The following is a 25,899-nucleotide window of genomic DNA, read 5'->3' as shown; positions in this document are numbered from 1 at the left end:
GGGTTCTGCTGCCCCCAGGGAAGCAGAGAGGTGGGTGATGGAGTGGAAGGAGTCAGCAGACCTGGGCGCTGACAAGTCACCGCCCTTCTTCGGACTCCAGTGTCCCGATCTGTAAAATGGACATGCTGCTCTCTACGCTTGGGGTTTTCCCCCAGTGTTTTATGATTCTCAATTTCTATTCTGGCAGCTGGCTAACTGGGAAGGGAGGTTTACTCAGAAACCTACGCTCTGGGAATCTCTCTGGTCTCTGAGCAGCTCTGGGAGGGCTTCGTCAGCTGTGGTTCCCATGGGAACCTGTCCAGGAGATCACGGGAGCCGGGGAGGTGGACACAGCGATTTGCTTGGATGGGAGGAGAGGGACCAGCAGGAGGGGGAAGACCCGCATCTGGGGGGTGTTAGGCCTGGTGGGGCTGGGGAGGAGGCAGGATCTGAGCCCCGCTCCAGGATCCAGGGTGGGACAGTTTGGGGGGATCCCAGTGTCCTCGTTACAAGCCCATCTGTGAAAGTCAACATTCAAGGGCAAAGGAAAGCCGCCCTGACACACATATATATAAAAAATAAATCTCTCAATTATCTCAGCTCATTTGCTTGGGGTCTCATTTTATGTCCCTGCTCCGCTGCGCAGTATATCTGTCCGGATAAAGAGTTACAGTCCGCTGGGCTACGTGTGCGGGGTTGTAAAAAATACAGATGCCAAATTAACTGGCTGTGGCACTCGGCAGCTGATTGAGCTGATAATGACGCGATCTGACCTTTTTCTAATTTCTAATTATGTGCATCTCGGCAGTGCCGGCTGCACGACTCTCGTTCTAATGATGGCTCCTGTGGTCGGCCTCCTCACCTCCCGGCTCCCGACACAGGACCACACGTGGGATGGCAAAGGGCACAGCCTGATCCCAGCGCCCCCACTCCCCCCCAAGCCCCGGAAGGTTTCAGGCCCTCAGCCACATGTCTCTTGATGGCCTGGAGGTGAGGTGAGGCGGCTGGAATGCCTGGCCTTAGTGATACTGCATTTGACCTTAACCTTCTGGATGCCATGCATTTTCAAAGGCCATTTAGTTCCACTAGTCATGGCGTTAATTTTTTATGACAGTCACAGGAGACAGGTGTACTGGCTCTACAGATGGGGAAATAGAGCTTCAAAGGAGCTGTCGTCAAAGCCACCCAGAGGGTGAGCTTGGCCTCAGGTCCTTGGTTCCTTCAACCACCTCCATTTAAATAATCGATCCATCCATCAGTCACTGACTGTGGCCAACTCCCCCAGGTAAACTCCTCCGGGTCCATGTGAGTGGGTGGGCTGTGCAAAGCCTGCTCCATGAGTGGACCACTCTCAGCCCATCACTTGGGATAGAAGCCCAGGGAGCACCAGGGGCCTGGGGCCACTGGGGCAGCTCCTGCAGCAACCCCACCCTCAGATCAGGCAAGGCACATGGTGGACACTACCACGTTTTGCTGGATTAGATGAAGAAATCTGAGTCTTTGAGTGAATAGACCCCTGAGAGACCCAGGTAGTGTCGTCCAGGGGAGAGCATGGAGATGGTCACTTTTTGGTATTTCCAGGCTGTACTCTTGGGTTGGCTAAAAAGTTTGTTTTCCAGGTTTTTCCACTAAGTCTTATGGAAAAATCCAAATGAACTTTCTGGCCAACTCAGTAGACTAAGAGGCTGTCCTTGGGCTGGGAGGGGGAGATGTCTTCCAGAGCTCACCTGGCAGACGGCAGCGGGCAAGTTTGCAAGGTTTGCTTCGCCAGGACTCCTACTTCTAAAGAAGGGTTATTTTCTTTCATATTACTCAGCCTATTTTAGGTATTTCCCGCCAGTTGAGGTCTCAGCTTCTTTTGGGGGTCAAGTGAAGGGAGTGTTCATTCCAGCTCCCACACAAATGGCTGCCTCACCTCCTGGCCCCATGCCTGCTGCGGGGGTAGCTTCTAAAGACCTGACTCACAATTGTGGTTTTGAGATTCTGATCAGATGAACAGCAGGGCAGGGGCAAGTCTGCCTGCACTAACTACCCAACCGAATGGAGAACGTGCATGGGGACTGCTGTCCCGGGGACCTGAGAGATAGGGGACTGTGTCACCGGAAAGGATGTTAGCTCAGTCACAGCCAGGAGTTGAGCAGAGGTGTGTCTGGGGCTCCCAGAAACCTTCACTAATGCTCCTGACCTTGACCATGTGCGTATCCTCTGTCCTGTATTATAATGCACCATAACACTTCATAGATTTCAGGCCAAGGAGGGGGGCCTCTCCTGGTAGCTCTCCTGGACTCCATAAAGTATGATATTCAACTCCTGAGAGAAGCAGAGGGGTGGGTCATTCACAACACAGAATAATACCCAAGTCATTTAAGTCTGCTCTGCAGATGCACTGTGTATGTGTGTGTATGTGTGTGTGTGAGTGTTCCTTCCTTCCTGGAGTCACATTGGCTTTTCTAAATCTGTTTCCCTTTGGGGAGTAGGTACTAACTAAATTCTGGATGGAGGTCAGCGCTATAATCAATCAACTTATGGAAGACATATTTTCAGTTTCCAAATTCACTGTGCATGATCTGGATAATCCACCCACAGCAAAATCAAGAATCATGGTTAATAATCCCAGGATAACTGTTGTCATGATGAACAAACAGAGCGGTCTCTCCACAGCTCTTTTCTCAGCAGGATTCCCAGGGCCAAACGAAGAGTTAGAGTATCATCTAATCTAGTGGCTCCCAAGCTTTATTAAAGATTGAAGTTGTCTGGGAAACCTTTAAAAATGTACATGTGCAAGTCCCACTAAACTTATTGAATCCTGGTTTCCAGGTGGAGGGGCCCAGGAGTATGTACTTTTTAAAGCTGTAGTGATGATCTGGATGACAAGCTAGGCTTGGGAGCCTGATCTACTGTATCCTAAATGGGCAGGACATCTGCTGGTCTTCTCAGTAGAGAAGCTGGGCTTCTCATCTGTTGCTTCCAGTCTTCCAATCCACTGATGTGGATATGAATATGCATGTCACCCTCCTCCTTCACAATGTAGCACATGGCCATCAGCTCCTCTCTGGGCAGCCCAAGACGGATTTCCCAATATGCCAGGATTCCAGCCCTCAGAACATTCTGGATGCCATGGCCCTCCCCTTCTCTCATCTGCACTGCAAGAAGTGGGGAGGTGACGCTGGTGCTGCGGGGGAGGAGGAAGGGAGAGCTTTGGCAGCATCACCAGTGTGTGCAACTCTTGGTTAAAGGTTCTCAGCTGCTGGAACACCAAGGCCTGCCCACAGGGGGGAAGAACATTTCTTTGCTGAATGAATGAATGAAAGGATTGCTTTGGGGGCATTTGGAGGGGATCAGAGGGCAGGACAACCCTAGCCAGGGTGGGGGTTGGAGGGTCTTTACCAGATTGTCCAGTTCCGGGTCATCGCTGAAGAAGGGCTTGTGTTCCTGCTCCTGCTGGTGGACAAAGTTCTCGATGTCCACGTCAAAGCTGGCGGACGTGATGCACTCAGAGCCCTGGGTGGCCTGTTCACATTTCTCAAACAGCAGCGTCAGGAGCGGGAAAAGAGGATGCCTGTGGGGACAGTGAGAGCTCACACATGTGCACTCAGAGACCTGCTGCCATCAGGGCTCAGAAGCCTTCAGAGGCCCATCCCACCTTCCTGTCACCTCTTCTCCCAGGGTCCCACTACTGGAGGAAGGTCCTGGTCCCCACGGTCCGTTGGGACAGCAGCATTTCATACCCTGGCACGGAGGATCCAACCTCCTCATTCCTGGGGCCTCAGTGGCTTCTGTTCCTCCCCTACTGGGAGCCTGCCTGTTCTCTTTGTCTAGATAAATTGTGTGGATATTTGATGAGAGATGCTGGGTATAACCCTTCAAAGAGGTAGGTGTCCATTTCGGGCTCAAGGTCAACACGGGAAGGAAATATGGGAAGTGTGCAGAAAAGCCCTGGATGTAAACATTCATCGCAGGTCACAGATCCACACTTGGCTGTGTAGACTCAGCCAAGGGCAGTACCTGTGTGTTGGCAAGTGTCGATGGGGGTTGGGGAGGTGGGGGGAGAGCGGGGAGGAAGGTGTGTGGACCTGGCTACTCGTCACACATGGTGGGCAGATGTCCCCATCCATCCTGCCTCTGCTGGCTGACTCAGTTTAGGTCAGACACCCCACTTACAGGTGACACCTCCCTACACACTTCCATCAACACCCACTTAGCACAACTGCAATTAAATAATAATACCCATCATTACTTGGCCACTGTTTTTCCCCAAGACTGTCCCTGTCTCAATGATCATTGTATCCTTAGGACCGTGCCCTGATGCTCACAGCAGGCACTTAACACATATTTGGTGACTGACAATGAACTGATGAATGAAGAATATGTGAGCATGAGTGTGTTTGGCGACACGGGTGGTTCTGTGATGGATGGATGTAAGCTGAAGTGCTGACCTGGCCGCTCTCCGGGTCTTGGCTTCCACATCACCAGCTCTGGGAAGCTGCCCTGACTGCCCCACCCCGAAACCTACACAGACCTGGCTTGTTTGCCTTGCCACCTGCCTTCCTCACTAGACTGTCAGCTCCATGAGGGCAGGAAGCAAGCCCATTGTATTCTTCACTCTCTACGGAGTCTAGCAGTGGAACGTGATCCGAATAAACATTTGTTGAATACATATGTATGTTATGTGTGAGACGTCATTTGCATATGTAAGTGTATCTCAGTCTCATTTCTCTGCAGCCTGAGTGAACAGCTCTGTCTTCACACCCAGCACCTGTGTGTGTGCTTATATGGGTGTTGACACTGGACTCTGGAGCCCTATTCCCCCCACTGTGGTTCCCAAAAGCATATGCACATCCCTCTCTGGCTTCTCACTGAAGTCCCCTGGGACCACGAAATCTGGCTCCTTTCTTTTTGATGAAAATCTGTTTGCTGGGAGAGGAGAAAGCATGTGTCAGGCCTGGTCCCCAGGCTCCTGCCAATGGGGCTGCTGTGGCCAGCACTGCCCAGCAGAACTTCCTGCAAAGATGAAAAGGTTCTACACTCTCCACCAACTAACTGAGGCCAGCGGACACTTAAAACACGGCTGTTGTGATGATACGAATGAACTGACTTACAAAGCAGAAACAGACTCACAGAGAATGAACTTCTGACTGCCGGCGGGGGCCGAATGGGAGGAAGGATAGTTAGGGAGTTTGGGATGGACATGTACACACTGCTGTGCTGAAAATGGATAACCAACAAGGACCTAATGTAGAACACTGGGGACTCTGCTCAGTGTTATGTGGCAGTCTGAATGGGAGGGAAGTTAGGGGGAGAATGGATACATGTATATGGATGGATGCGTCCCTTTGCTGTCCACTTGAAACTATCACAACTTGTTACATTGGCTATAATATTCCAATATAAAACAAAAAGTTTTAAACAAATGGCTGTTTTGCCTAGGACCTTGAATTTTTAACTCTGTCTAATTTTAATTTAAATAGCAACATGTGGCCAGTGGCTACCATATTGGAAAGCACAAGAAATCTTGAAGAGGAAAACCCACCATGCTTCTTCCAGCAGGAACACTATGATTAACCACGCCAAGAAGGAATGAACAGCCAGCCTACAGAGTGTTCGTAGGCAGATAGGGAACCCCGATGAGCCTGTCCCATCCTGGGATTCTAATAATTCTGGACAGAAAGGCAGACAGTGCTGAGACCCATCCACACCCAAACCCATACCTGCTGGTCATTCTACCCAAGCTCGGGGGCAGGGGGCAGGGAGGGGAGGTGAACTCCTGTCTCTGGTGAGCCGCCTGGCTTGGCAGAGCTGCACCTGGACGCTGCTGCCCTGACCCTGGGTTTGGGAGCTGATGCATAAACAGCTGGGCTCCAAGGCTGCAGGCTGGGTGGTAGCATGAAGAGAAAAAGGGTCACTATCTGAGGCTAGCCTGTCTGCCCCCAGATTGCTGGAAGATCTATTTGGCCCCCTCAGGAAGCTGGTGGGAAGACAATGGGTTCGCTCAGCCAGCCGCTGAAGACAAAGAGAAAAGCAGGTGAAGGGGTTAAACTCCAGTCTAAGTCTTCATTTGCAGCCACTAATACCGCAGCATATTATAGTCTAATCTAACCTGATCCCAGTTTAATGCAAGATTCTCCTGGCCCTGAGTGGAATACCAAAGAAAGCCTCCACGGCTGTGATTTAAGCAGAGCCCTGCAGTGGTTTAGCTGAGGGACATGAAAGGCAAATTCCAGACGGTGTTATGAATTATTGCGCCTTATGAACCTTCCTACTCTCAACAGATGCCTGCTGCCATTTAAACAGCCACTAGATCAATTAGGAATGAAAGGCACAAATCGACTCTGTACAAGGGCACTAAATTACCAGGAACTAATAATCCGCAGCATCGTGCCAGGTGGTGGGGGTGCAGCCCGCCCCCCCATCCCCACGGCAGCCGCTGGTCACTGCACGTTCCTTTCTCACGGGTTGCAAGGAGGGTGGGCAGCTGCTGGAAGGAGAGGGGATGGGGTGTGTGTGTGTGGGTGGGTGTGGGTGTCTGTGCATGCATGTGCACCTGGGTTGAACGTAGGCTGTCAATGATAGCAAGTGTGAGTGGCGTGTCAGTGGACTGTCCTGGGCACTTTTATTTCTGTGCACACATGGTGCTATGTCTCTGAGGGACTATGCACATTGTTGTGTGCATGAAGCTGGGGTGCAGGGATCGTGTGCTGTGAATACACTGTGCATGTGCCCTGTATTATATGCAATATGTGTGTGTGTGTGCTACATGTTATTTGTATGCAGTGTGTGTGCGAGCATCGTGTGTTCTGTGTACACAGTGAGTGTGGCATGTGGGGTGGGGAAGAGGGAGATGCCGGTGGCTACATCTCCCAGCCACCAGCCTTGGGGCTAGGGTGGGGGCAGGAGGCGGGCTCCTCGGCCGCTGTCCTGGCTCCTTCGGAGAGGAGAGTGGTCAGGGAAGGCCTCTCTGAGGAGGTGGATTTGAGTGAAGCCTCCAGTGATGAAGAGGCACTCAGGCAAAGGTCTGAGGAAGGGGCGTTCCAAGCAAGAGAGGACCAAAGCACTTGGGATAGAAATGAGTGTGGCGTGTGTCTGGAACAAAGTCCAGGCTTGTGTGTGGCTGGAGTAAGGTAGGCGAATGGAGGGAGATAAAGTCCAAGAGGTGAACTTGCAGATCACAGGGGCTCGCAGTGAAGTGGGCTTTCAGGGACTGGGGTGGAAGCTCTGTCCCTTCCACTGGAGGACAGTGTTCACCTTCAAGGCAGAGCTCTAGCACTGTTCCATCTTACAAACCTCTCACCAGGAGGGGTCAGATCTCCCTGCTGTGGGGTGTGTTTGTGTGTGTGTGTGTGAGAGAGAGAGGGAGAGAGAGAGACGAAGGCATACCCGGAAGTGTTTTCTATGACCTCTGTAAAGTCTCAGTAGAAGAAAACCTGCTTTTTCCATCCTGGTCCTGCAAGTGAAGTGAGCACCATAGAGCTTAGAGCAGGCTTCCTCGTGGATGCCATGGCCCCTCTCCCCAGCCCCTCTTGGCCTGAGCAGCACTTTCAACTCCCAAATCCTCCCTACATATCCCACCGTCCCACCTCTGGGTGGAACACCCACCCTGTTGCCAGGATCCCTGAGCCTAGGAGCTCGGATGACACCTGTGCTAACCCACAGCTTCTCACATGACCCCCGGGCAGGGTTGGTGGGGCTGCCTGTGGCTTCTCTGCTTATCCATCTGGATCTTTCCATCACCCGAATGGCTTCCTGCTAACCCCAAGTGTGGGGGCTGCTGAGACTCTGGGCCAGCCCCAAGAAGCAAGCTCAGTTTCCCAATGACTCAGCTGTTTGTTCCATGGCTGCGCTGATGCTATGGGCGTCTTGAAGGCTGTTCCCAGCCCACTCCGCAGCCCCTTCCCCAGTGGCCCATCCTACACCTGCCTAAGCATTGATTTCTATCTCTAAGTTACCCTCCAATGTCACCCCATAAGGTTGGGGAAGAGGCTAGAAGCCACCCTCAAGGAGTCCTTTCTAGTAGCCCTATTTTGGCCCTGGCGTGGAGGATACAGTGGCTAGGGCAGGGACCATGGGAGCTGGACACATTAGCCACCCAGGACACAAATGGCCAGTCTGATCCAGGCATGGGATGGGGAAGGGGGATTTCCAGTTATGGGTGCGATACTGATGCTGCCATTCTTGACATTCTCTGAGCTTCACCCTCTCCAACTAGAAAATAAGTTTTAAGGAGTTTCACTTCCCACTGTCCAGATCTCGCCCACTGTGGATCAGTACCCTTGAGAGGCTGGCAGCAGAAATGTGGAGACTTGGTCTCCAGTGCCCAGATGCTGACGATTGAGATGTGAAAGATGGCCATTAGGCTTTCTTTCCAAAGAGCCGAGGACACCTGACCTCCAGAAGAGCTCACCTTCCCCCTCCCCGATTCCTCTCCACTCTTCTCCCTGCGTTGCCTCTCGCCTGGCCTCCCCCTCCACCCCAATCTCTTTTAAGCCGTTCAAAATTTGGAGGAAATAAATCTCACTGCACTAATTCAGGGAGAGTTTGAGCCTCGTCGGTGCAGAACAAATAAAAGGAGTGAACCGGCATGACATTTTACTGCAGAAGAGAGGTCGTTTCCAGCCACTAATAAAAAGGATTTGACACAGACTAATAAAGAGAAATGAATTTCTCTAATGGCCTGATTTAGCACATTCAGCACTGTACCTCTGCCTGGGTGCCGGGAGGGCGGGACGCCCCGAGTGCCGACAGAGCCGGGCACGGGGGACAAGAGATGATCTCAAATAAGATTTTATTATTTCTTTTCTCTTTTCTGAGTCCTCACCCCACCTCCCACCCCCACCCCACCTCCACCCACATCAGACCGCTCCCCAGGAGGATCTGAACCAAAAGCAAGCTCAAGATACACACTTCTTGTTAACGATCCAAAGAAATAAAGAACCCTTCTCCACAGACCCGCAGTCTTGTGCTAGCTTAAGAAGGTGATTAAACCGGATGTGTTGATTTCTACAGGGGTTTAAGCCATCATTTGGTTTAATTACTTCTGACATTTCTGCCTTCTTGTTTTTTCTATATCGCCCAAATTTGCCAGCCTAGAATGTCCAGTTTGTGGCCAGGACGTGTGGGGTTGCCTCTGGGGGACACCCTACCTGCCATAAACTGGGCAGGATCTTGGCTGAGTCCTTTGCAGAATGGAATGTGACCCTCTCTCCAGCAGCAGCAGAGAGGCCGAGACCCCTTGGCAAAGCCCCAGATTTTCTTGAGAGCAAAGTGATCCAGGTCCTCCCCCCACTCCCCTGCACTGGACACACATTTCTGATGAATCTTCTGAGCGCATCCTTGGGCAGCTGCGCATTTTATTCCTTCCTGTCTCAAGACAGATGTTCAAAATGTAGATGGCCCGATAGGTCTCACTAATATTTCCAAAGACCTTTTGGGATGGAGACTCCAACCTCCTTGGTAATTTTTACACTCACATCTAACTGAAAGTTCCCTTCTAAGGCTGAAGTTCATTGCCTTTTGCTAAAAGACTCAAGGAAAGACAAATAGACCTTTTTCTGCTTCCCTTCCTTCCTCCTTGGACAACCTGGATTTTTAAAAGTTTTTTTTTTTTAACATTTCTTTCTTACTCAGAGGACCATAAACAGAGAAGCAGAGATAGGAAAAGGAAGAATGCAAAAATATAGAGCTTCAGTAGAATAACCAACAGGGACCTACAGGACAGCTTGGGGAACTATACTCAATATTTTGTAATAACCTATAAGAGGAAAGAATCTGAAAAAGAATATATATATAAAACTTAATCATTATGCTGTACAGCTGAAACTAACACAACGTTGTAAGTCAACTATGCTTCAGTTTAAAAAGTTTTTTTGAATAGTGCTTTACAGAGGCTACAATGCAAAGAGCACAAGAGAGAGAGAACAGATAGGTAGAGAGAAACAGAGCCCCATAGGCTGGGGGAGGGGAGATGATGGTCACGTGCAGGGGCAGACATTAGCATTGAGCTCCCTTTCTGGGTGATAAACCTTGTGATTCACAGTCATGCCACTCCGTCACTTCTGAGCCTCTCAGCCGTCCCTCCCCTTGTGACCTTGGCCAGAACTGCAGACCTCAATTATGGGTCCAGCCATGTGTGCGGCAGCCTGCCTGGCTGTCCACTCCCTGTCACTGACCTTGGAGCCCCCAGGCCTGTCCTGCAGCTCCCTCACAGCCCCGTCTCAGCGCTCACCCTCCCTGAGCCTCGGCTTCGGCCTCCGATGGGGCTGGGGCGGGATGTCAGAGCCCCCAGGCACTTCCTAAGACTAGACCGTCCAGAGGAGGCAATGTAGAGCAGGAGAGGAAAATTTCCAGGTGGAGGTTTTTATTTTTATTCTACTTTTTTATTTTCTAAAAAATATTTATTTATTTATTTGGCTGCACTGGGTCTTCGCTGTGGCATGCAGGATCTTTAGTTATGGCACATGGGATCTAATTCCCCAACCAGGGATCGAACCTTGAGCCCCTGCATTGGGAGCTCAGAGTCTTAGCTACTGGACCACCAGGGGAGTCCCGAAATGTGGAGGCTTACAGAGATGAGGCAGTGAGACTAGAGCCTGGTCAGGGTCAGACCTCTGCAGAAGACATGAGACGCTGGCCAGAAAGGTGGGGTGAAGGAGGGCAAGCAGTGACATGACCCGCTCACCAGACACCCAACCTAGTCTCCCACACAGTGGGGGTCTCAAGCTGCCGAAGGCCCACCACCCTGGAAACTCTACCCAGGGGCTGGCGTTGTGACCTTTTATTTCTAGTGCCCCATGTCAGAGGTCGCTGAGACCACAGAATCAGGGTCAATAGCCTGGAGCCACTTTGCCAGAGGGCCCGCCCCTTTCCCGGGCCCCGCCCCTTTTCCTTTCACAGCCAGAAGGCCCATTACCAGCAGTCGGTGTGAGAAGTACAGAGACAGCGCTCCTGGATGTTGATGAAGTAGAATCAGCATCATCAGATGAGGCGCTTCACAGCGTTTCCTCGGGTTTCTTTTCATCACTAATTGAAGACTCAGAGGAATACGCGGTGGTTGGACAGATAGCAGGTGGCCCCGGCCCCCTGTACCTGTATCATGCCCTTCACCAGCTCAGGCAAAGCAGGCTGTTCGTGCCCCTGCTGTTCCTTCCACCTGAAATGCCTGTGCCTAGGTCTCTCCTAGTAGCCTAGCTCAGAGTGCCAGCCCTAGTGCCAAGGCTACCGACTGGTCTCTCCAGCAAGAGAAGTCATCGCCTCCTCTGAGTCGCCACCGAGCCGTGCTTGGGGACGGGAGTTCTACTCTGCCCTCACAAATTCAGTGGGCTGGGTGGTCTGAAACCAGCACAGTCTCTGGAGATGGATAATTAACTGTATGACTCTGGGCCAAGTGACTGAATATCTCTGAGCCTCAGTTTCCTCTTTTATAGAAGGGGGATGATACCACCTACCACAGAGGTTATCGCAAGGGGAAAAGGAGAAAAGGAAGGATAGTGCAGAGTGGCTGGCACTTAGGAAACTGTCAATTAACACTTGCTCCACTTCCCTGGAATGGCGTGGGGGCACCTTTTTTTAATTCAGAGCAACGTCGATGCTATCTGCTCCAATAAATGTATAATTCCATCTCCACTGACTCATTTGGCAGGGAAACAAGCCCACGTGTCAATTCAAATAGAGGCAGAGAAAGAGGAGGAGGAGGAGAGGCAAAGTGTAACTCATCAGAACTCGAAACCCTCTTTTTAAACCAAAAAACACTGCTGGTAAGCATTTATTTTTCTTTCCCTTAGGACGATTGTTAAACTCGACTGACTACAGTTGTTTCTGCTCAGCCTTCTTCCTCACTCCATGGGGAGCTCCTCTGATCCACAGTCTCGTTTTCTCTCTGAATTCCCCAGGGTCAAGCACACTGCCTGGCACACAGCAGAAGGTGGATAAATCTTTGATGAATCAATGCATGGGGACAAATGAATGAAGTGAGCACGGGTAGCAAGTGGGGGTTCTGAGACACAAGTCTAAAGTGCTCTTTGGGCTCAGAATCCACTCCTCTGAGGTACCCAGACCAGCCACGGCCATCTGGCAGTCTCTAGCTGCTACGAAGGGACCCGCCTCCTCTGGGCTCTGCCGGCGGGGTGCGTGGGGTGGGGGCTGCCAGGGTCCCGGAGGCAGAGGATCCAGTGTGAAGGAAGAGCTTACCAGCCCGCCTCCTCTGCTCCCCTCTCTTCCCCTCGAAGGACCAGATGGAGAGAGCAGAGCGGGGTGGGGGAGACCAAGCCAGCAGCTCTCGGTTGGATGTATTTTTACTTCAGGTGTGACGTGGAAACCATGCGGGTGTATTTTTAGTGCTGCCCAGTGGGCGGTGTGTTCGCCTGGGTTGCCTTGGAGAGGACTTCTTCGTGTTGCTAAATTGGAATTGCATCTGCTGGGTTCCTGGGCTCCAACCAGCTCTCCTCCCCGCAGGTGGGCGGACAGGTCCGTCCCTGCAGAGGGTGGGGCCCGGGGCAGGCCACAGTCTGCTGTGTCTCCAACCCTTCACACACACACACACACACACACACACACACACACACACACTCCTCCCTCCTAACACAGTAAAAAAAAAAAAAAAGTGAAATCTCCACAAATTGACTGTTAAGGCTAGTCTACAAGGGCAAGAATACAAAGAACCTAAAACTTGAAACCTGTTAGGATGTGACGTCACAGTCCCTTCATTCCCGGCACCTGCCCCCCCACCCATTTTATTGAGAAATAACCGACTGTATCACTGTATAAACTTAAGCTATACAGCATGATGGTTTGATTTATACAGATTGTGAAATGATCATCACAATAGGTTCAGCTCACACACATCTTCTCAGATAGATAAAAAGAGAAAACGGAAAACATTTCTCCTGGTGATGGGAACTCTTAGAATTTACTCCCCTAACTTTGCTGTATATGATACAGCAATGTTAGCCGTAGTCATCGTGTTGCACATCACATCCTCATAGTTGCTATGTGTGTGCTCAGTCGTGTCCGACTCTTTGCCACCCCACGGACTGTAGCCCGCCAGGCTCCTCTGTCCTTGGGATTTCCCAGGCAAGAATACTGGAGTGGGCTGCCATTTCCTCCTCCAGCGGATTCTCCTGACCCAGGGATTGAACCCACGTCTCTTGTGTCTCCTGCATTGGCAGCCGGATTCTTTACCACTGCGCCACCTGGGAAGTCCCATGTTACATCGTTAGTACTTATTTATTTTATAAATGGAAGTTTGTGCCTTTCAACTACCCTCCAGGATTCACCCCACCTCTACTTTCCACCTCTGGTAACCACTAATCTGATCTCTTTTGCTCTAAGCTATTTTTTATTTATTTTTTGGTTTTCACATATAAGTGAGATCACACAGAATTTGTCCTCCTTCGTGATGTATTTTACTTAGCATAATGCCTTCAAGATCCCTCTATGTTATCACAAATGGCACGATTTCCTTCTTGCTGTTGTTCTTTTTTAAATGGCTGAATAATATCCCATTGTGTGTATATACGCCACAACTGCGTTACCCACTCATCCATCACTGGATACCTTGGTTATTTCTGTGCCTTGTCTATTATAAACAATGCTGCTCTGAACCTGGTGGGGGGGGTGCAGATATCTTCTCGAGTTGGTGTTTTCATTTCCTTTGGATTCCCAAAGTGGGATTACTGGATCTTATGGTCATTCTACTTTTAATTTTTATGAGGATCCTCCATACTATTTTCTATAGTGGCTATGCCAATCTACAACCCAACAACAGTTCACAAGGATTCCCTTTTCTCCAATCCTTACTATTTTTAATCCTTGTTATCTCCTGTCTTTTTCATGTTTAGCCCCTTCATTTTAAGGGGAGGAAACTCAGGAAGAGAAAAAAATAGAAGTATCTTTTCCACAGTTGGGCAGCTACTAAGAGGCAACTTCTATCCAAGTCTCCAGAGATTCAACCACTCCCCAACAAAAAAGCCCTGGGGAAAGAGATGCTGTGGGAAGGGGAACTCTATTTGCTTTGGTCACTGGTAGTGATACACCCATGCACATTTGATGGCAATTGGTAAGTCACATTTCATGTGCTTATTGCACTGAAACATCCAATATTTTTTATTATTCCCACTTTACTGATTTGCAAACTGAGGTGCCATGTGGTTAAATAATTACATCATCAGGTTAATAAGTGATTGGGTTGAGATTTAAATCTCAGATATGCAGATGACACCACCCTTATGCCAGAAAGTGAAGAGGAACTAAAAAGCCTCTTGATGAAAGTGAAAGAGGAGAGTGAAAAAGTTGGCTTAAAGCTCAACATTCAGAAAACTAAGATCATGGCATCTGGTCCCATCATCTCATGGGAAATAGATGGGGAGACAGTGGAAACAGTGTCAGACTTCATTTTTTGGGGTTCCAAAATCACTGCAGATGGTAACTGCAGCCATGAAATTAAAAGATGCTTACTCCTTGGAAGGAAAGTTATGACCAACCTAGATAGCATATTAAAAAGCAGAGACATTACTTTGCCAACAAAGGTCCATCTAGTCAAGGCTATGGTTTTTCCAGTGGTCATGCATGGATGTGAGAGTTGGACTGTGAAGAAAGCTGAGCGCCGAAAAATTGATGCTTTTGAACTGTGGTGTTGGATAAGACTCTTAAAGAGTCCCTTGGATTGCAAGGAGATCCAACCAGTCCATCCTGAAGGAGATAAGTCCTGGGTGTTCCTTGGAAGGACTGATGCTGAAGCTGAAATTCCAATACTTTGGCCACCTCATGCGAAGAGTTGACTCATTGGAAAAGATCCTGATGCTTGGAGGGATTGGGGGCAGGAGGAGAAGGGGACAACAGAGGATGAGATGGCTGGATGGCATCACTGACTTGATGGGCGTGAGTTTGAGTAAACTCCAGGAGTTTGTGATGGACAGGGAAGCCTGGCGTGCTGTGATTCATGGGGTCGCAAAGAGTCAGACACGACTCGGCAACTGAAGTGAACTGATCCAAACCCTAAACTTCGTGCTTTCTCCCCTCTCCCAGGTACCATTTTTGAACCATTATTCGAATCATTTCATCGTCCTCTCCTTTTTTCTCTACTGTCCTTGAGCCTTGTGTGTTCTAGGGTCACAGAACTGTGCTGTCAGACTTACCCTTTGAGCATTACGACCTTTGCAGCACAAGGGTGCCTCATCAAATGAGCTCCCAAAAGAACCTTTTCCCATAGTGATACTTCTGTGTGTTGAAGAAGGCTTTGACATTTTTATAGATCTTTCATTTTCTCATTTGATGCCGACACTATGGAGTAGGGAAGCTTATCTGAAGAGGTTAAATGGGTTGCTCAGTGGTAGAGTCAGAACTTAGTCTGAAGTCTTAGTCTTACGTTCTTTTCACTTGACCGCAAAATGGTCCAGTGACTTGGGAAAATCAGAAAGTGGGGCTTAGTTAAAAGAAGGGCTAGGGACTTCCCTGGCAGTTCAGAAGTTAAGAACCCGCCTGCCAGTGCAGGGGACAAGGGTTCGAGCCCTGGTCCAGGAAGACCCCACATGCTGTGCAGCAATTAAGCCTGCGTGCCTAGAACCCGTGCCACCGCGTGGTGGCCACGCAGTGAGAAGCCACCGCAATGAGAAGCCTGTGCACCACAATCAGAGAGTAGCCCCTGCTCACCAAAACTAGAGAGAAGCCCACACACAGGAACTTATACAGAGAGCAGCCAAAAATGAATGAATACACAATTTTTTTTTAAAAAAAAGGAAGGGTTACATTAGCTTAGTCCAACCCTGGTAAGAAGCCATGGGCCACACAAGCCCTCAAGGCCCCAGCTTGCTGGCTCCCATCCCACCCCATTTGCACCAGCAGGGGGCCCAGCCACTGAAGGGGGCCTGATCCACAGTCACTATTCACAACTGTGGCCACCATTCATTGGGAGCCTTGCCTGTGCCAAGCACTGTCAGCTCTGAGCATTGGTTATCTCCTTTAATCCTAACAAAACCTTGTGAGAATACGTCACTGGGATTCGGGGCTTCTGGAGCTCTCATCCATGTGCCTGGTCTCGGGGAGTATCTGGACTTCTCAACTCTACCTAGGCCAGGTGGTGAGCTGTGGAAGCAGCCAGAGCTGCTGTCTCTGAACACACCTGCTCCCGGGGCCGGGCAGCCGGCGTCCCTGTGCCTGCCAGCAGCATGTGCGGAGGCTGGGCTCGGGGTGGGGGCCTTCAAGATGCTGGCAGGAAGGGCAGGGAGCAGGCGATGCCTGGCGCCTGGGGGAGAACTGAGCGAGGTTTGACTTTCATCTTACGGCTCCGGCAGGATCACTCCCCTGACTGTAGTCAACAGCTGAGATGTTTTCTCGGATGCCAGTGAATCCAACTGCTTCCAAAAGCAAGGAGTGTCTGCTAGAGCCCCAGCCCATAAAACCACGCCTGGAACATCTGCTCCCAGCAACTCGTCCGGAAGCATCTGGTCCTGACTCTTCAGTTTGGAATGGCTGAACTTCTACCCCCCTCCATCCTCAGGCCACCTCACCCAGCACGTTCCAGGAATGACCCAGCCCTCTGCCAGGGAAGGCACAGGGTTAAGCCCCAGGGTCAACTCCCTGGAGACGAAACACCCTTTGGTCACAAGGTGGAAGAGTTCCCTCAAAGACACTTCAGCGGGAAGTGCCAGTTCCCAGGGTCCTGGCCAGGCAGCTGCTGAAGAGGACGGTCACACGGCAGCCAGCCCCCCTGCCCAGCCTCAAGCCCTGGGGGGCTCCTCTCATCCCATCACGGACCCGGTCCCAGGAGAGGCCTCTTGCCTACCATTTCCCTTGGGCTTCATCTCCCTTGGGAAAGCAGTCCAACACTCCCACACTGCACCATGGGCCAGGGGCCTTGCAGTCAATTCCACAAATACTTTTTTGAGCCCGTACCATGTGCCAAGTTTATACTCTAGCTACTTCCTACGCCTATTTTCCTCCCACTCCCTGGACCGATCTATTCTAATTCAGAATCCCTCTTGGAACTTGACAAGATGCTTACACATGGCGGAGCTCAATAAATGTTTAACCAAATTGCGGGGCGAACAGCTCTCAACTGGGAGCTCTTTCCTGCCTTGCCTCTTGCTGTCTCGCCTCTCAGCAGTCACCTTCTAGCCCTACCAACCCCTGTTTCATTTCCTCAAACATCTAATAGCAGCTAATGCCTGCAGCGCACTCTCTGAGTACCAGATTCTTCCTCCAGCACTTTATGGTATTATCTCACCTAATCCTCATGACCAGCCTAATGAGGAGAGGGCACTATTTTCAGTCCCATTTTACACATGAGGAAAGGCCCAGAAAGGTTTAGAGGCTAGTGGTGGAGACAGAATGGAAACCCAGGCAATCGAGGTCCCCAGGCCCTGTTCTGATGCCTGAATTTCACCTCCCTAAACACACAAGACGCCTCACGTACTGAAAGGGCCAAGGGGACCTTGCTGGCCCTTCTGTTTAAAACACCCCCCTCTCGGGACTTCCCTGGCGGCCCAGCAGTTAAGAGCCTGCCTGCCAATGCAGGGGACACAAGTTCAATCCCTGGTCCTGGAAGATCCCACATGCCAAGGAGCAACTAAGGCCATGAGCCACAACTGTTGAGCCTGCACGCCTCGAGCCCATGCTCTGCAACAAGAGGAACCACTGTGATGAGAAGCCCAAGTGCCGAAACTATAGCCGCAACTAGAGAAAGTCCGTGCCCAGCAACAAAGACCCAGCGCAGCAAAATAAATAAATAATAAAAAATATTTTAAAAAGAAGTAGCTTCACCGTTAAAAAAAGAAACAACCCACCTTCCCTCCATCCCATGCAGCCAACACTGATCTGTGTATATCATAACATCATCTCATTTTAGTCTAGTTATGACTATGTCCTTTTTTATGGCTGAGAAAACGGGCTCAGAGAAACTAACTTGTGCAAGCTGACCAAATTAATTACCACTACATCCATTTTTAGAGCTCGTTCTACCACCCAGCATGGTTGTTCTATGACCTTTGCCCCTCTAGCTACAGGACCATCAGGACCAACCCTGAACTTCAGTGACCTTTCAAGGGACAGTCTCAAGGGAATGACCTGCCCACTGCCCTATTCTGATCTTTCCCTAAACAAGAGTGGAGTCTAGAGTGATCTAGTCTGCGTGTGACAGGACAAAAGGATTACAAACAGGAATGAGTATTTTAGGAATGAGTATTGCTTTCACTGCACTAGAAGTGGACTTCAGCATGAGCTGTCTAGGGCAAGGTCCCAGGTGGGCAGAAACTCTGAGTGTGGTTTACAGAGAGACGAGACCGACAGGAAGAACGAAAAACACTACATGGACAGGCTGAGACTGATGGCTGAGACACTCAAGAGGAGGCAGAAGACTGGTCTTGATGACAGGTTTCTGGACCTGCAGCAAACGAACTCATTAACAGAGAGACCAGGAAACGTTTGGAATCTCCTTGGGTTATACGGGAAAGTTGGGGCTTTGCTCAAGCAGATGCTGAGAGCTGGATGGAGCTGGATAGATTCTATGAAGGAGAAGACTCACTGCGTTGGGGTTGAGGGGAAAGATCACAATTGCAGACACTTAGAAGGCATTCCAGGACTTCCCAGGTGGCGCCAGTGGTAAAGAACCTGCCTGCCAATGTAGGAGACTTTAGAGATACAGGTTCGATCCCTGGGTCTGGAAGATCCCCTGCAGGAGGAAATGGCAACCCACTCCAGTATTCTTGCCTGGAGAATCCCATGGACAGAGGAGCCTGGTGGGCTAAAGTCCATATGATTGCAAAGAGTCAGACACGACTGAAGCGATTTAACACACACACACAAAAAAAGCATTCATTCTCTGCTAGGTCTTGTTCTAAGGATTAATTTGTTAAGAGAGACCATTTCAGATTTGAAACTGAGGAGTGGACCAGATAGGACCTAGGAGTGCAGAACTGTGGCTAATCCATCCCGTACAATCAGTTATTAAGGAGCTGGTAAAACTGGGTACCTGCTTGGCTCCTGTGTGGGGTTTGTACTTGAGGTTGGTGGGAGACATCTGTGTGCTTCTCTTCGCAGCTATGTCATGCATCATCACACTGTCGCTTGAAAAGGGCCATGGTGGATGCAGTCACGCCATGGAGATTGACGGACGTTAGAGTGAGGGCTCTCCCGGTCCCTCTTGCCCCAGGACCAGTTTGCCAGCACCCCAACCTAGAACCCTGAAATATGTACAGTCCTTCCTCGCCTGTTTAAGGAATCCACTCAACCAGCTCTGATTTAGTACACACTCGTCCAGGCTGCAGGCTCTAAGGTGCTGTGCGAGGCACTGGGGATAAATCAATGAAAACACATAGACCCTGTCTTCACGGAGGTAACGATCTAGCAGTGGAAACAGAACTAATATTAACACAATCCATTCAGTTGCGAGTAACGCCACAAAGGAGAAATATAGGGCCCTGCAGCCCCCTCACCCTGCCCATCTGATTCCCAGCTCAGTTCCCTGGCATTTTTCGTGGTGGAATTGCCCCCACTCTTCTCTCACTGTTTCTGCCTCTAGCCCAGCACTTCCTGTCACTAGCAGGTAACTTCTGCTGTGCCTGGCGGGCCTCTTCCCCGGTCCTCAGACAGGATTTCAGCCTAAGCGGCAGGAACCCATCCTTAGCAGAATGGTCTTAGCAGAGTCCCCCTCCTCCCCACCGCACCTGGCCGGGCCCAGCTCCTGCCACTCTTCTGCTCCCCAGGACATCATGGTTTCCATGGGAACCCACTCACTTCAAAGGGGAACCAAGGAGACTGCAGGGGAGGAGGGAGAGTGAAGGCCGGATTAACCTCACCCTCTTGGCCTGTCTCTGTGGTTGCTGGCAAGCCAAGCCCCAGGTTCCCAACCACCTAACACGGTCCAGCCCACAGCCCACACTGGAGGAGGGGGTGGGGAGGTGTGGTCCAAGCTACATTTTAACTTCTTGTGAGGCGGGCCTGGGGAAGGAGATTTTTGAGCTGGGTCCAAACCTGTGGTCCCCACTCCATGGGGCCTCCCCTCCACAGACCCAGGCTCGGCATTGCTCACGGGCCACAAACACAATTACCCACGATGTGCATCTAATCATGGGATCTGCTTGGATTAGACTGCAATCATTAATCTGAGCCCAAGCTCCTGGTTGCCTTGCTGATTAGCCCAGATGATGCTCTGGTATGATCCAATTAAAGACAGGCTCTGCTTCCCCTCTCCCCTGCCACACACACACACACACACACACACACACACACACACACACAGCTTCCACATCAGAAGGAAACAGTACATTTCATTAACACATCCTCATACACAAATAAAGTGTCAGAGCACTGACCGGCTCCCTCCCTCTCCCGCCACCCTTACCTGACCAGGGAGGGGCCTCCCCCACACCTCCATTCTTCTATGGACCTGGGAGGGGCCTCGGAGGGGGCTCCCAAAAGTCAGAGCTGGGCACTAATCTCCGTGGAAAGGGTCTGGTTACATTTATTGACATGAAATGCCGACTCCCTGATGTGCTCTGGAGTGCCGGCTGCCCCAGGCAGGCAAATCTAATTAGAATTACCCGACCCTGCAGGAGGTGGGGGGGGGCGGGCTCCTCCTCCCTGCCCCGCCCCCAACAAGGGCTATAGAGGGGGCGACTGGCACTAATGGGAGAGGTGTGGTTGTGGGAGACAGACACCCTGGGGCCCTGGGGCAGGCAGGGCTGCAGAAAAAAGAACCGGGCAAGGATGCTGACGTCCGTCTGCTCGGTCGTCCTGAGAGGCTGGGCGGCCATGTTTGGCTGGTTCTTGGTGGCATCCGCTTGGGGTTTCTTCTTCACCTTCAGACAGTTGCAGAGATTATTGTGCAAATGCCACGGGCTGTGAGGGGACCCGCCCCGCAAAGGTGAGACGTGTTGGTTGAAGGACCATCTGGGCCTCCGTCCACCAGGTGATACCATGATGGACAGTGGGAGGCAGCCCACTTCCTGGCTGGGCCTGGGTAGTGCATGACCCTGGGGTCTTGGGAAGGGTTATGGAGCACGTGGGTCCCATTGGTGGGACATAGAGAACCGTCTGCTTTGTGCCAGATGTGGAGCCGGGTGCGGACACGAGTTGTCTCATTATTCTTGCTGAACCAGTGATTAGGTTCTATCGTGAAACTGATGCTGAGATGAGTACCAGGAGGAGGGAGGACATGAGTCTAGGTTTCCAGAAGCTTTACGACAAACCAGTAATTGGGGGTCTTTCTAGACTAGGATCGGTGCTCCCTACATGCCCTTGCCCCCTGGAGTCTGGGAAGGGGTCGGGGACCCATCTGCCGTGGGCATGTGAATCACCCGGGATCTCGTCAAAGAGCAGAACAGGAATCCCAAGGTCAAGTGAGGCCTGAGAGTCAGTGTCTCCAAACAGCTCCCAGGGGCTGCGATGCTGCCAGTCCGGACCGCACTTGGAGCATGTCGATCACTATCTAAATGAGGTGTGATGACTGTACCCCATCACATTTCAGAGGCCATGTCACTCCCCTGTCCCTGCTTCTGTTCCCTGCAAGGCACAAGCCCACCCCACAGGTGAACTTATAGACCCCATGCACCCTGGGGTCCCCACACCCAGCTGCTCTGGCCCCCGGCCGTGCTGGGAACTCACCAGGCTCTCCTCTGCTGGAAGCCCCCACCCCTCCCATTTCTCCTCCTGCTGAGCAGTCTTACTCAGGTTTCAAGTTCAAGCGTGAATACTGCCGCCCCGTTGGAGCTGTCTCCGTTAAAGCTCTGACCACTCTGTGCTGGTTTCTTGTTCTCGTCTTCAGAGAGTCTGACTAGAGCCCACACGTTACCTTTATCAGTCACCCTCTTTCCCCTGCGCCCAGCACAGCACTAGTAACAGCAAGGATTCAAAGCCAAGGTGACGGGAGGACAGGAGTACTTACTGGTCTGTGTTGGGGGAGGGCGAGCTGGGGTCCTTCTCAGGGTCTCTGACTGGCCCCATGACACCAGATCCAGGCATTCTTCAGAGCCCAAGGCTCTGTGCACAAGCCTCTATGCACAGGAGCTGGGCCTGGCCTGTGTGTGTGTGTCTGGGGGTAGGGGGGTGGTCCTCGGGGGGCAGGCACTGTGTTATCTAGGCCTGGGAAGAACCTCGAGTCAGGATCTAGGGATCAGGGCCCATTGCTCTGGACTCCCAACTGTTGGCATTAAAGGCATTCAGCCCATCTGAGGGACTACAGGTAGAGCCACGGATAATTATGATAACAGCAAAAATTACGACCATTACCATAAAGCCACTATCAGGACTGGGGGCAGGGAGTGGGGGGCGGTGAGGAAGGACTCAGTCCTCTGATTCCCCCTGGGTGGGCCAGTCTGAGTGCGAGTGGCCTTAGCGTGCACTGCAGGGCTCGCCCAGTGGAGGTCAATGGTGCTGATGCTCATGGCTGTACGTGCCCACACAAGTGAATGCAACACGGGTTTGACCTCAGTACTGATGCCTCCATACTTGGGCATCTTTCTTAGTGATGTGGGCTCCCCATGGATAAGTGATGACTGAAATCCCTGCCAGGGCCTCATCAGATCTGCCTTCCGAGGACCGCATCTTCACCTCACCCACGTACATAAGACAGGCCGGAAAGTCCCTGAGCCCCTCCCACCCTCTGCAACAATCAGGGCCCAGCCCTGGGTGCCAGGGGCTAATGCAGACTAAAACGAGACAAGCGGCCTGCTCCCTGCAAATGGCCCCTCTTGGGGAGGGTGTCAGAACCTCTACCATCACGTACAACCTCTACTGCTGAAAACCAAAGTCGACCGTGAATCACAGCATGGGCCAAGCAGTAGCTGCATTAGATTCACCTGGAATGCTTATTAAAAATTCATGTCCTCTTCCTACAGCCTGACCTACTGATTCAGCATTTCCGAGCACAGAGTCCAGCTATGCAAGTTCTAACAAGCCTCCCAGCGGCTTTCAGGTGGACTCAAGTTTGCTCATGACCGAGTCCTGGATGGTGCGTGTTGGAGTGAAGGTGACAATAGGCACTGGGGCCTGGACAGTCCTGAGGCAGCTCTGAGCAGTGGTGGGGGTGGGGGCATTCTGATGCTCATCGGGACTCATCTCCCCAGCTGGCAGGGGAGGGCTCCTCCTGGAATACATAGCCCAGGCAGCATTTCCCTCCCTGGATGATTCCAGGAATCTGGAGCCCACCCTGCATGGCCAGCCGAGGGCTCTCTGGGGTGATTTCAGAGGGAGGCAGGGAGAGAACAGCCCTGGCTACTGGCTCCCATGAGTCCACGCTCAGGCCTGCACTCTCATCTCTCATGGCTGAGCTGGGCCTGAGGCTACCTGGGGGCTTCTGAGTGTGGCCTGGCCCGAGTGTCTCCTACCTGTACACAGCGCGCTTGTCGGCCTCCAGCTGGGCCTGGGGGTCAATGGGGGCGGTGGGCACGGGCGTGCTGGCAGCAGCCGAGGGCGTGGAAATGTGGACAGCCTGGGCCTTAGAGGGGGCTTGAGCGGTCGCCGTCATCTGCAGAGACAAGAGAGAGGAGGTGTGGGTTAGTGGGCCAGGACCGCTGGTTCCCCGGCCGGAACCGTGAGGTCCACCTTGTCCCGTGTTGTGTGTGTGGATAAGAGAAAGTGTACAGAGTAATGTGAGCGTATAATGAGCACCCATGTGTCCATGTGCTACCGTGGGCAGAGAGAGGGTGTTTCTTCAAGGCAGAAAGTTCTGGAGAATGAAAAGTTCTGGACCATCCAAAACCAAGTGATGCTGAAGTGAGCTCACTTTAAAAGCCATAGTTCTTAATGCAAATTAAGGTGGTGGCCTCTGCCCAGAAGCTGGGGAGAAAAAAAAAAAAAACCGAATGATGAGCCCTTTAAATTTCGCTTACGAGTCACTTGGGCTGAACTGAGCAGTGCTGCGTTTGATTCTATGACTTTGGAGGGCAGGAAAAAATTAGCTGAGTCAGTTCTCAATTGGGCAAAGATTTATTCCATTTAACGTAAGTCAGAGGTAACTGTTTTAATGGTTTTGATTGATAACTGAGTGTTCTGCAAATTTTGGTTTACCTGGGCACTTGAAGATAAGCAGGTTTTAGTGGACAATGAGCAGATTTCTGTTCTCAACTCTAACGAATATTTAGAGTAGTAGTTTTCCTCCTATGTTACATGCTTTGGAAGGTGTCCCAAGTTTATGACAATCAGAACACCTTTTAAAAATATATTGGACTTTCTGTATAAGATCTCATTTGAAGAAATGATTAAATGGCTTTAAATTTTTTGGCAACCATCATTACAGAACTTAATGCTTTTATTTTCTTTGATTAAATGGATCCCTGAAACATCATGTGTGGTGATAAGCCTCAACTGTTCCCTTCCTCCAGCCCATCTACAGTGCCTCACAGCTCTCATTCCCTCTGCTCTTGGGACTTGACATCCCTGTCTGCCTCTCGAGATAACACTTTGTTCACCCCTTCATCCCCAGCACGCAATTGGCACAGAGTGAATGCTTGGTATGTGTTGAGAAGATGAATGAGGGAATAAAGAGTGAACACACCTTGAAAGAATCAGATGTTTTACAGCTGGAAAGCTCATCATATGATCTAGGTCCCTGCTTTCTAAAAGAGAGTATGGTATTTCCACGAATTCATTATTGGTGGTGCCAGAGGCCCCCAAACACTCTCTGTCTAAGCTTCTTCATTAGATCTGTCAGATGCCACATCTTCAGAGTAAAATAGAGTCCCTCTGCCCCTTTCTCTCCCCTTGCTCTGCCTCATTTCACAGCCCTTATCATGACCATATATTTCACAACCCTTGGACTAGACACTACACTACTTGCTATTTTCTCTCCCACCTCCAACTCAAATTTAAGCTCAAAGAGGGCTGATTAACAGTTGCATTTGCAGGGCCTAGAATAGTCTAGCACTAATTGATGTTCAACAAATATTTACTGAATGAATGAGTGACTGATGGTAAATAAAATTGAGACTATAAAAGAAATGTACTGTCTCCTCATCATTTTTTGTTAGGTAGAGATAGTCTTGTCTCTGTTGGCTGAGCTGGAGGAGCTTTCTCAAACTCAGTACTAACAGGCTAGACAAGAACATCACGGTACCTTGAGGCAAGCAAGGTACCACACTTGACTCCTACTGTCTCCTGTTAATAGCTTTTTAACTTAGAGCAAAGCCCTCAGCTTTCCTAAGCTCCTACTTTCTCATCTGTAAGCAAACCGGTGTCCTTTTAGGATTCATGGGTATTAGGGCTGCAGTCTATGGGGCCACAAACAGTCAGACCCAACTGGGTGATTGAGCATGCACAACAAGGGAGAAAGTAGAAACAAATGCTGTTCTAATCTTCAAAATACAGAAATAAGGTGGAATCAGAAATGCTAAATATTTCTAAACTTCACATTGACTCGGACCATTTTTTTTTTCACTCACTAATGCAACTGATTATTTTCCCAATACTTTTTGAGTCCCCACTGGGTACTAGACACTGGGGTGGCTAGGATGAATGCCTGCTACAATAGTGCCCACTTACTGGGTTTAACATGCTAAAGAGCAGGAGGCTGTAGTAGACAGAGATGCCGTAAATGACCTCCCCTGACTTCCTCATGGAAAACGTGGAGACATGGCCCGGTGGACAACTGTGTGGATTATTAGGAAGCTATACCCAGAGGATGACACAATGAAAGGAGAGATGTCAGTAGGAGAAAGACTTCTGGGAAATGCTACATTCTTTCTCCCAGACCCTCTTCCTCAATATTTTAATCAGTGATTTAGAAGAGGTCTGAAAAAACACTTGACAAATTTATGGGTGACACGAAACCTGGATCCAAATGATTTTTACAGATTTTGGCAATGTACTAATTCTAATAAGATTAATTCTCATCTAGTAAGTTGGAATTTAAACTTCTAACACTTTGGCCAAAAAAAAAGATCGATAATATAAGTACAGAACAGGGGAGATGTGCTTTAGCAGCATGCTTCAGTTGACAGC

The 25,899-nt window shown here is 50.6% G+C and overlaps 1 protein-coding gene across 6 annotated transcripts in view; it reads right to left on the bottom strand.

Moving 5' to 3' along the window:
- The window catches only part of PKNOX2 (PBX/knotted 1 homeobox 2), a 292,403-nt gene that overhangs the window by 47,799 nt on the left and 218,705 nt on the right, over positions 1-25,899 (bottom strand). For all 6 annotated transcript variants that reach the window (XM_070457344.1, XM_070457349.1, XM_070457347.1 and 3 more), the window contains 2 exons: positions 23,289-23,428; positions 3,367-3,538 (listed from right to left, as the gene is read on the bottom strand). In XM_070457344.1, coding sequence (XP_070313445.1) covers positions 3,367-3,538; positions 23,289-23,428 — 312 coding nt within the window. The remainder of the gene's footprint in view (positions 1-3,366; positions 3,539-23,288; positions 23,429-25,899) is intronic.

This window comes from Odocoileus virginianus, chromosome 28 (assembly GCF_023699985.2).
Source record: "Odocoileus virginianus isolate 20LAN1187 ecotype Illinois chromosome 28, Ovbor_1.2, whole genome shotgun sequence".
In the NCBI taxonomy this organism is placed as follows: domain Eukaryota; kingdom Metazoa; phylum Chordata; class Mammalia; order Artiodactyla; family Cervidae; genus Odocoileus; species Odocoileus virginianus.
The sequence above is the reverse complement of the archived record's forward strand: the minus strand, read 5'-3'. Positions and strand labels throughout refer to the sequence as shown.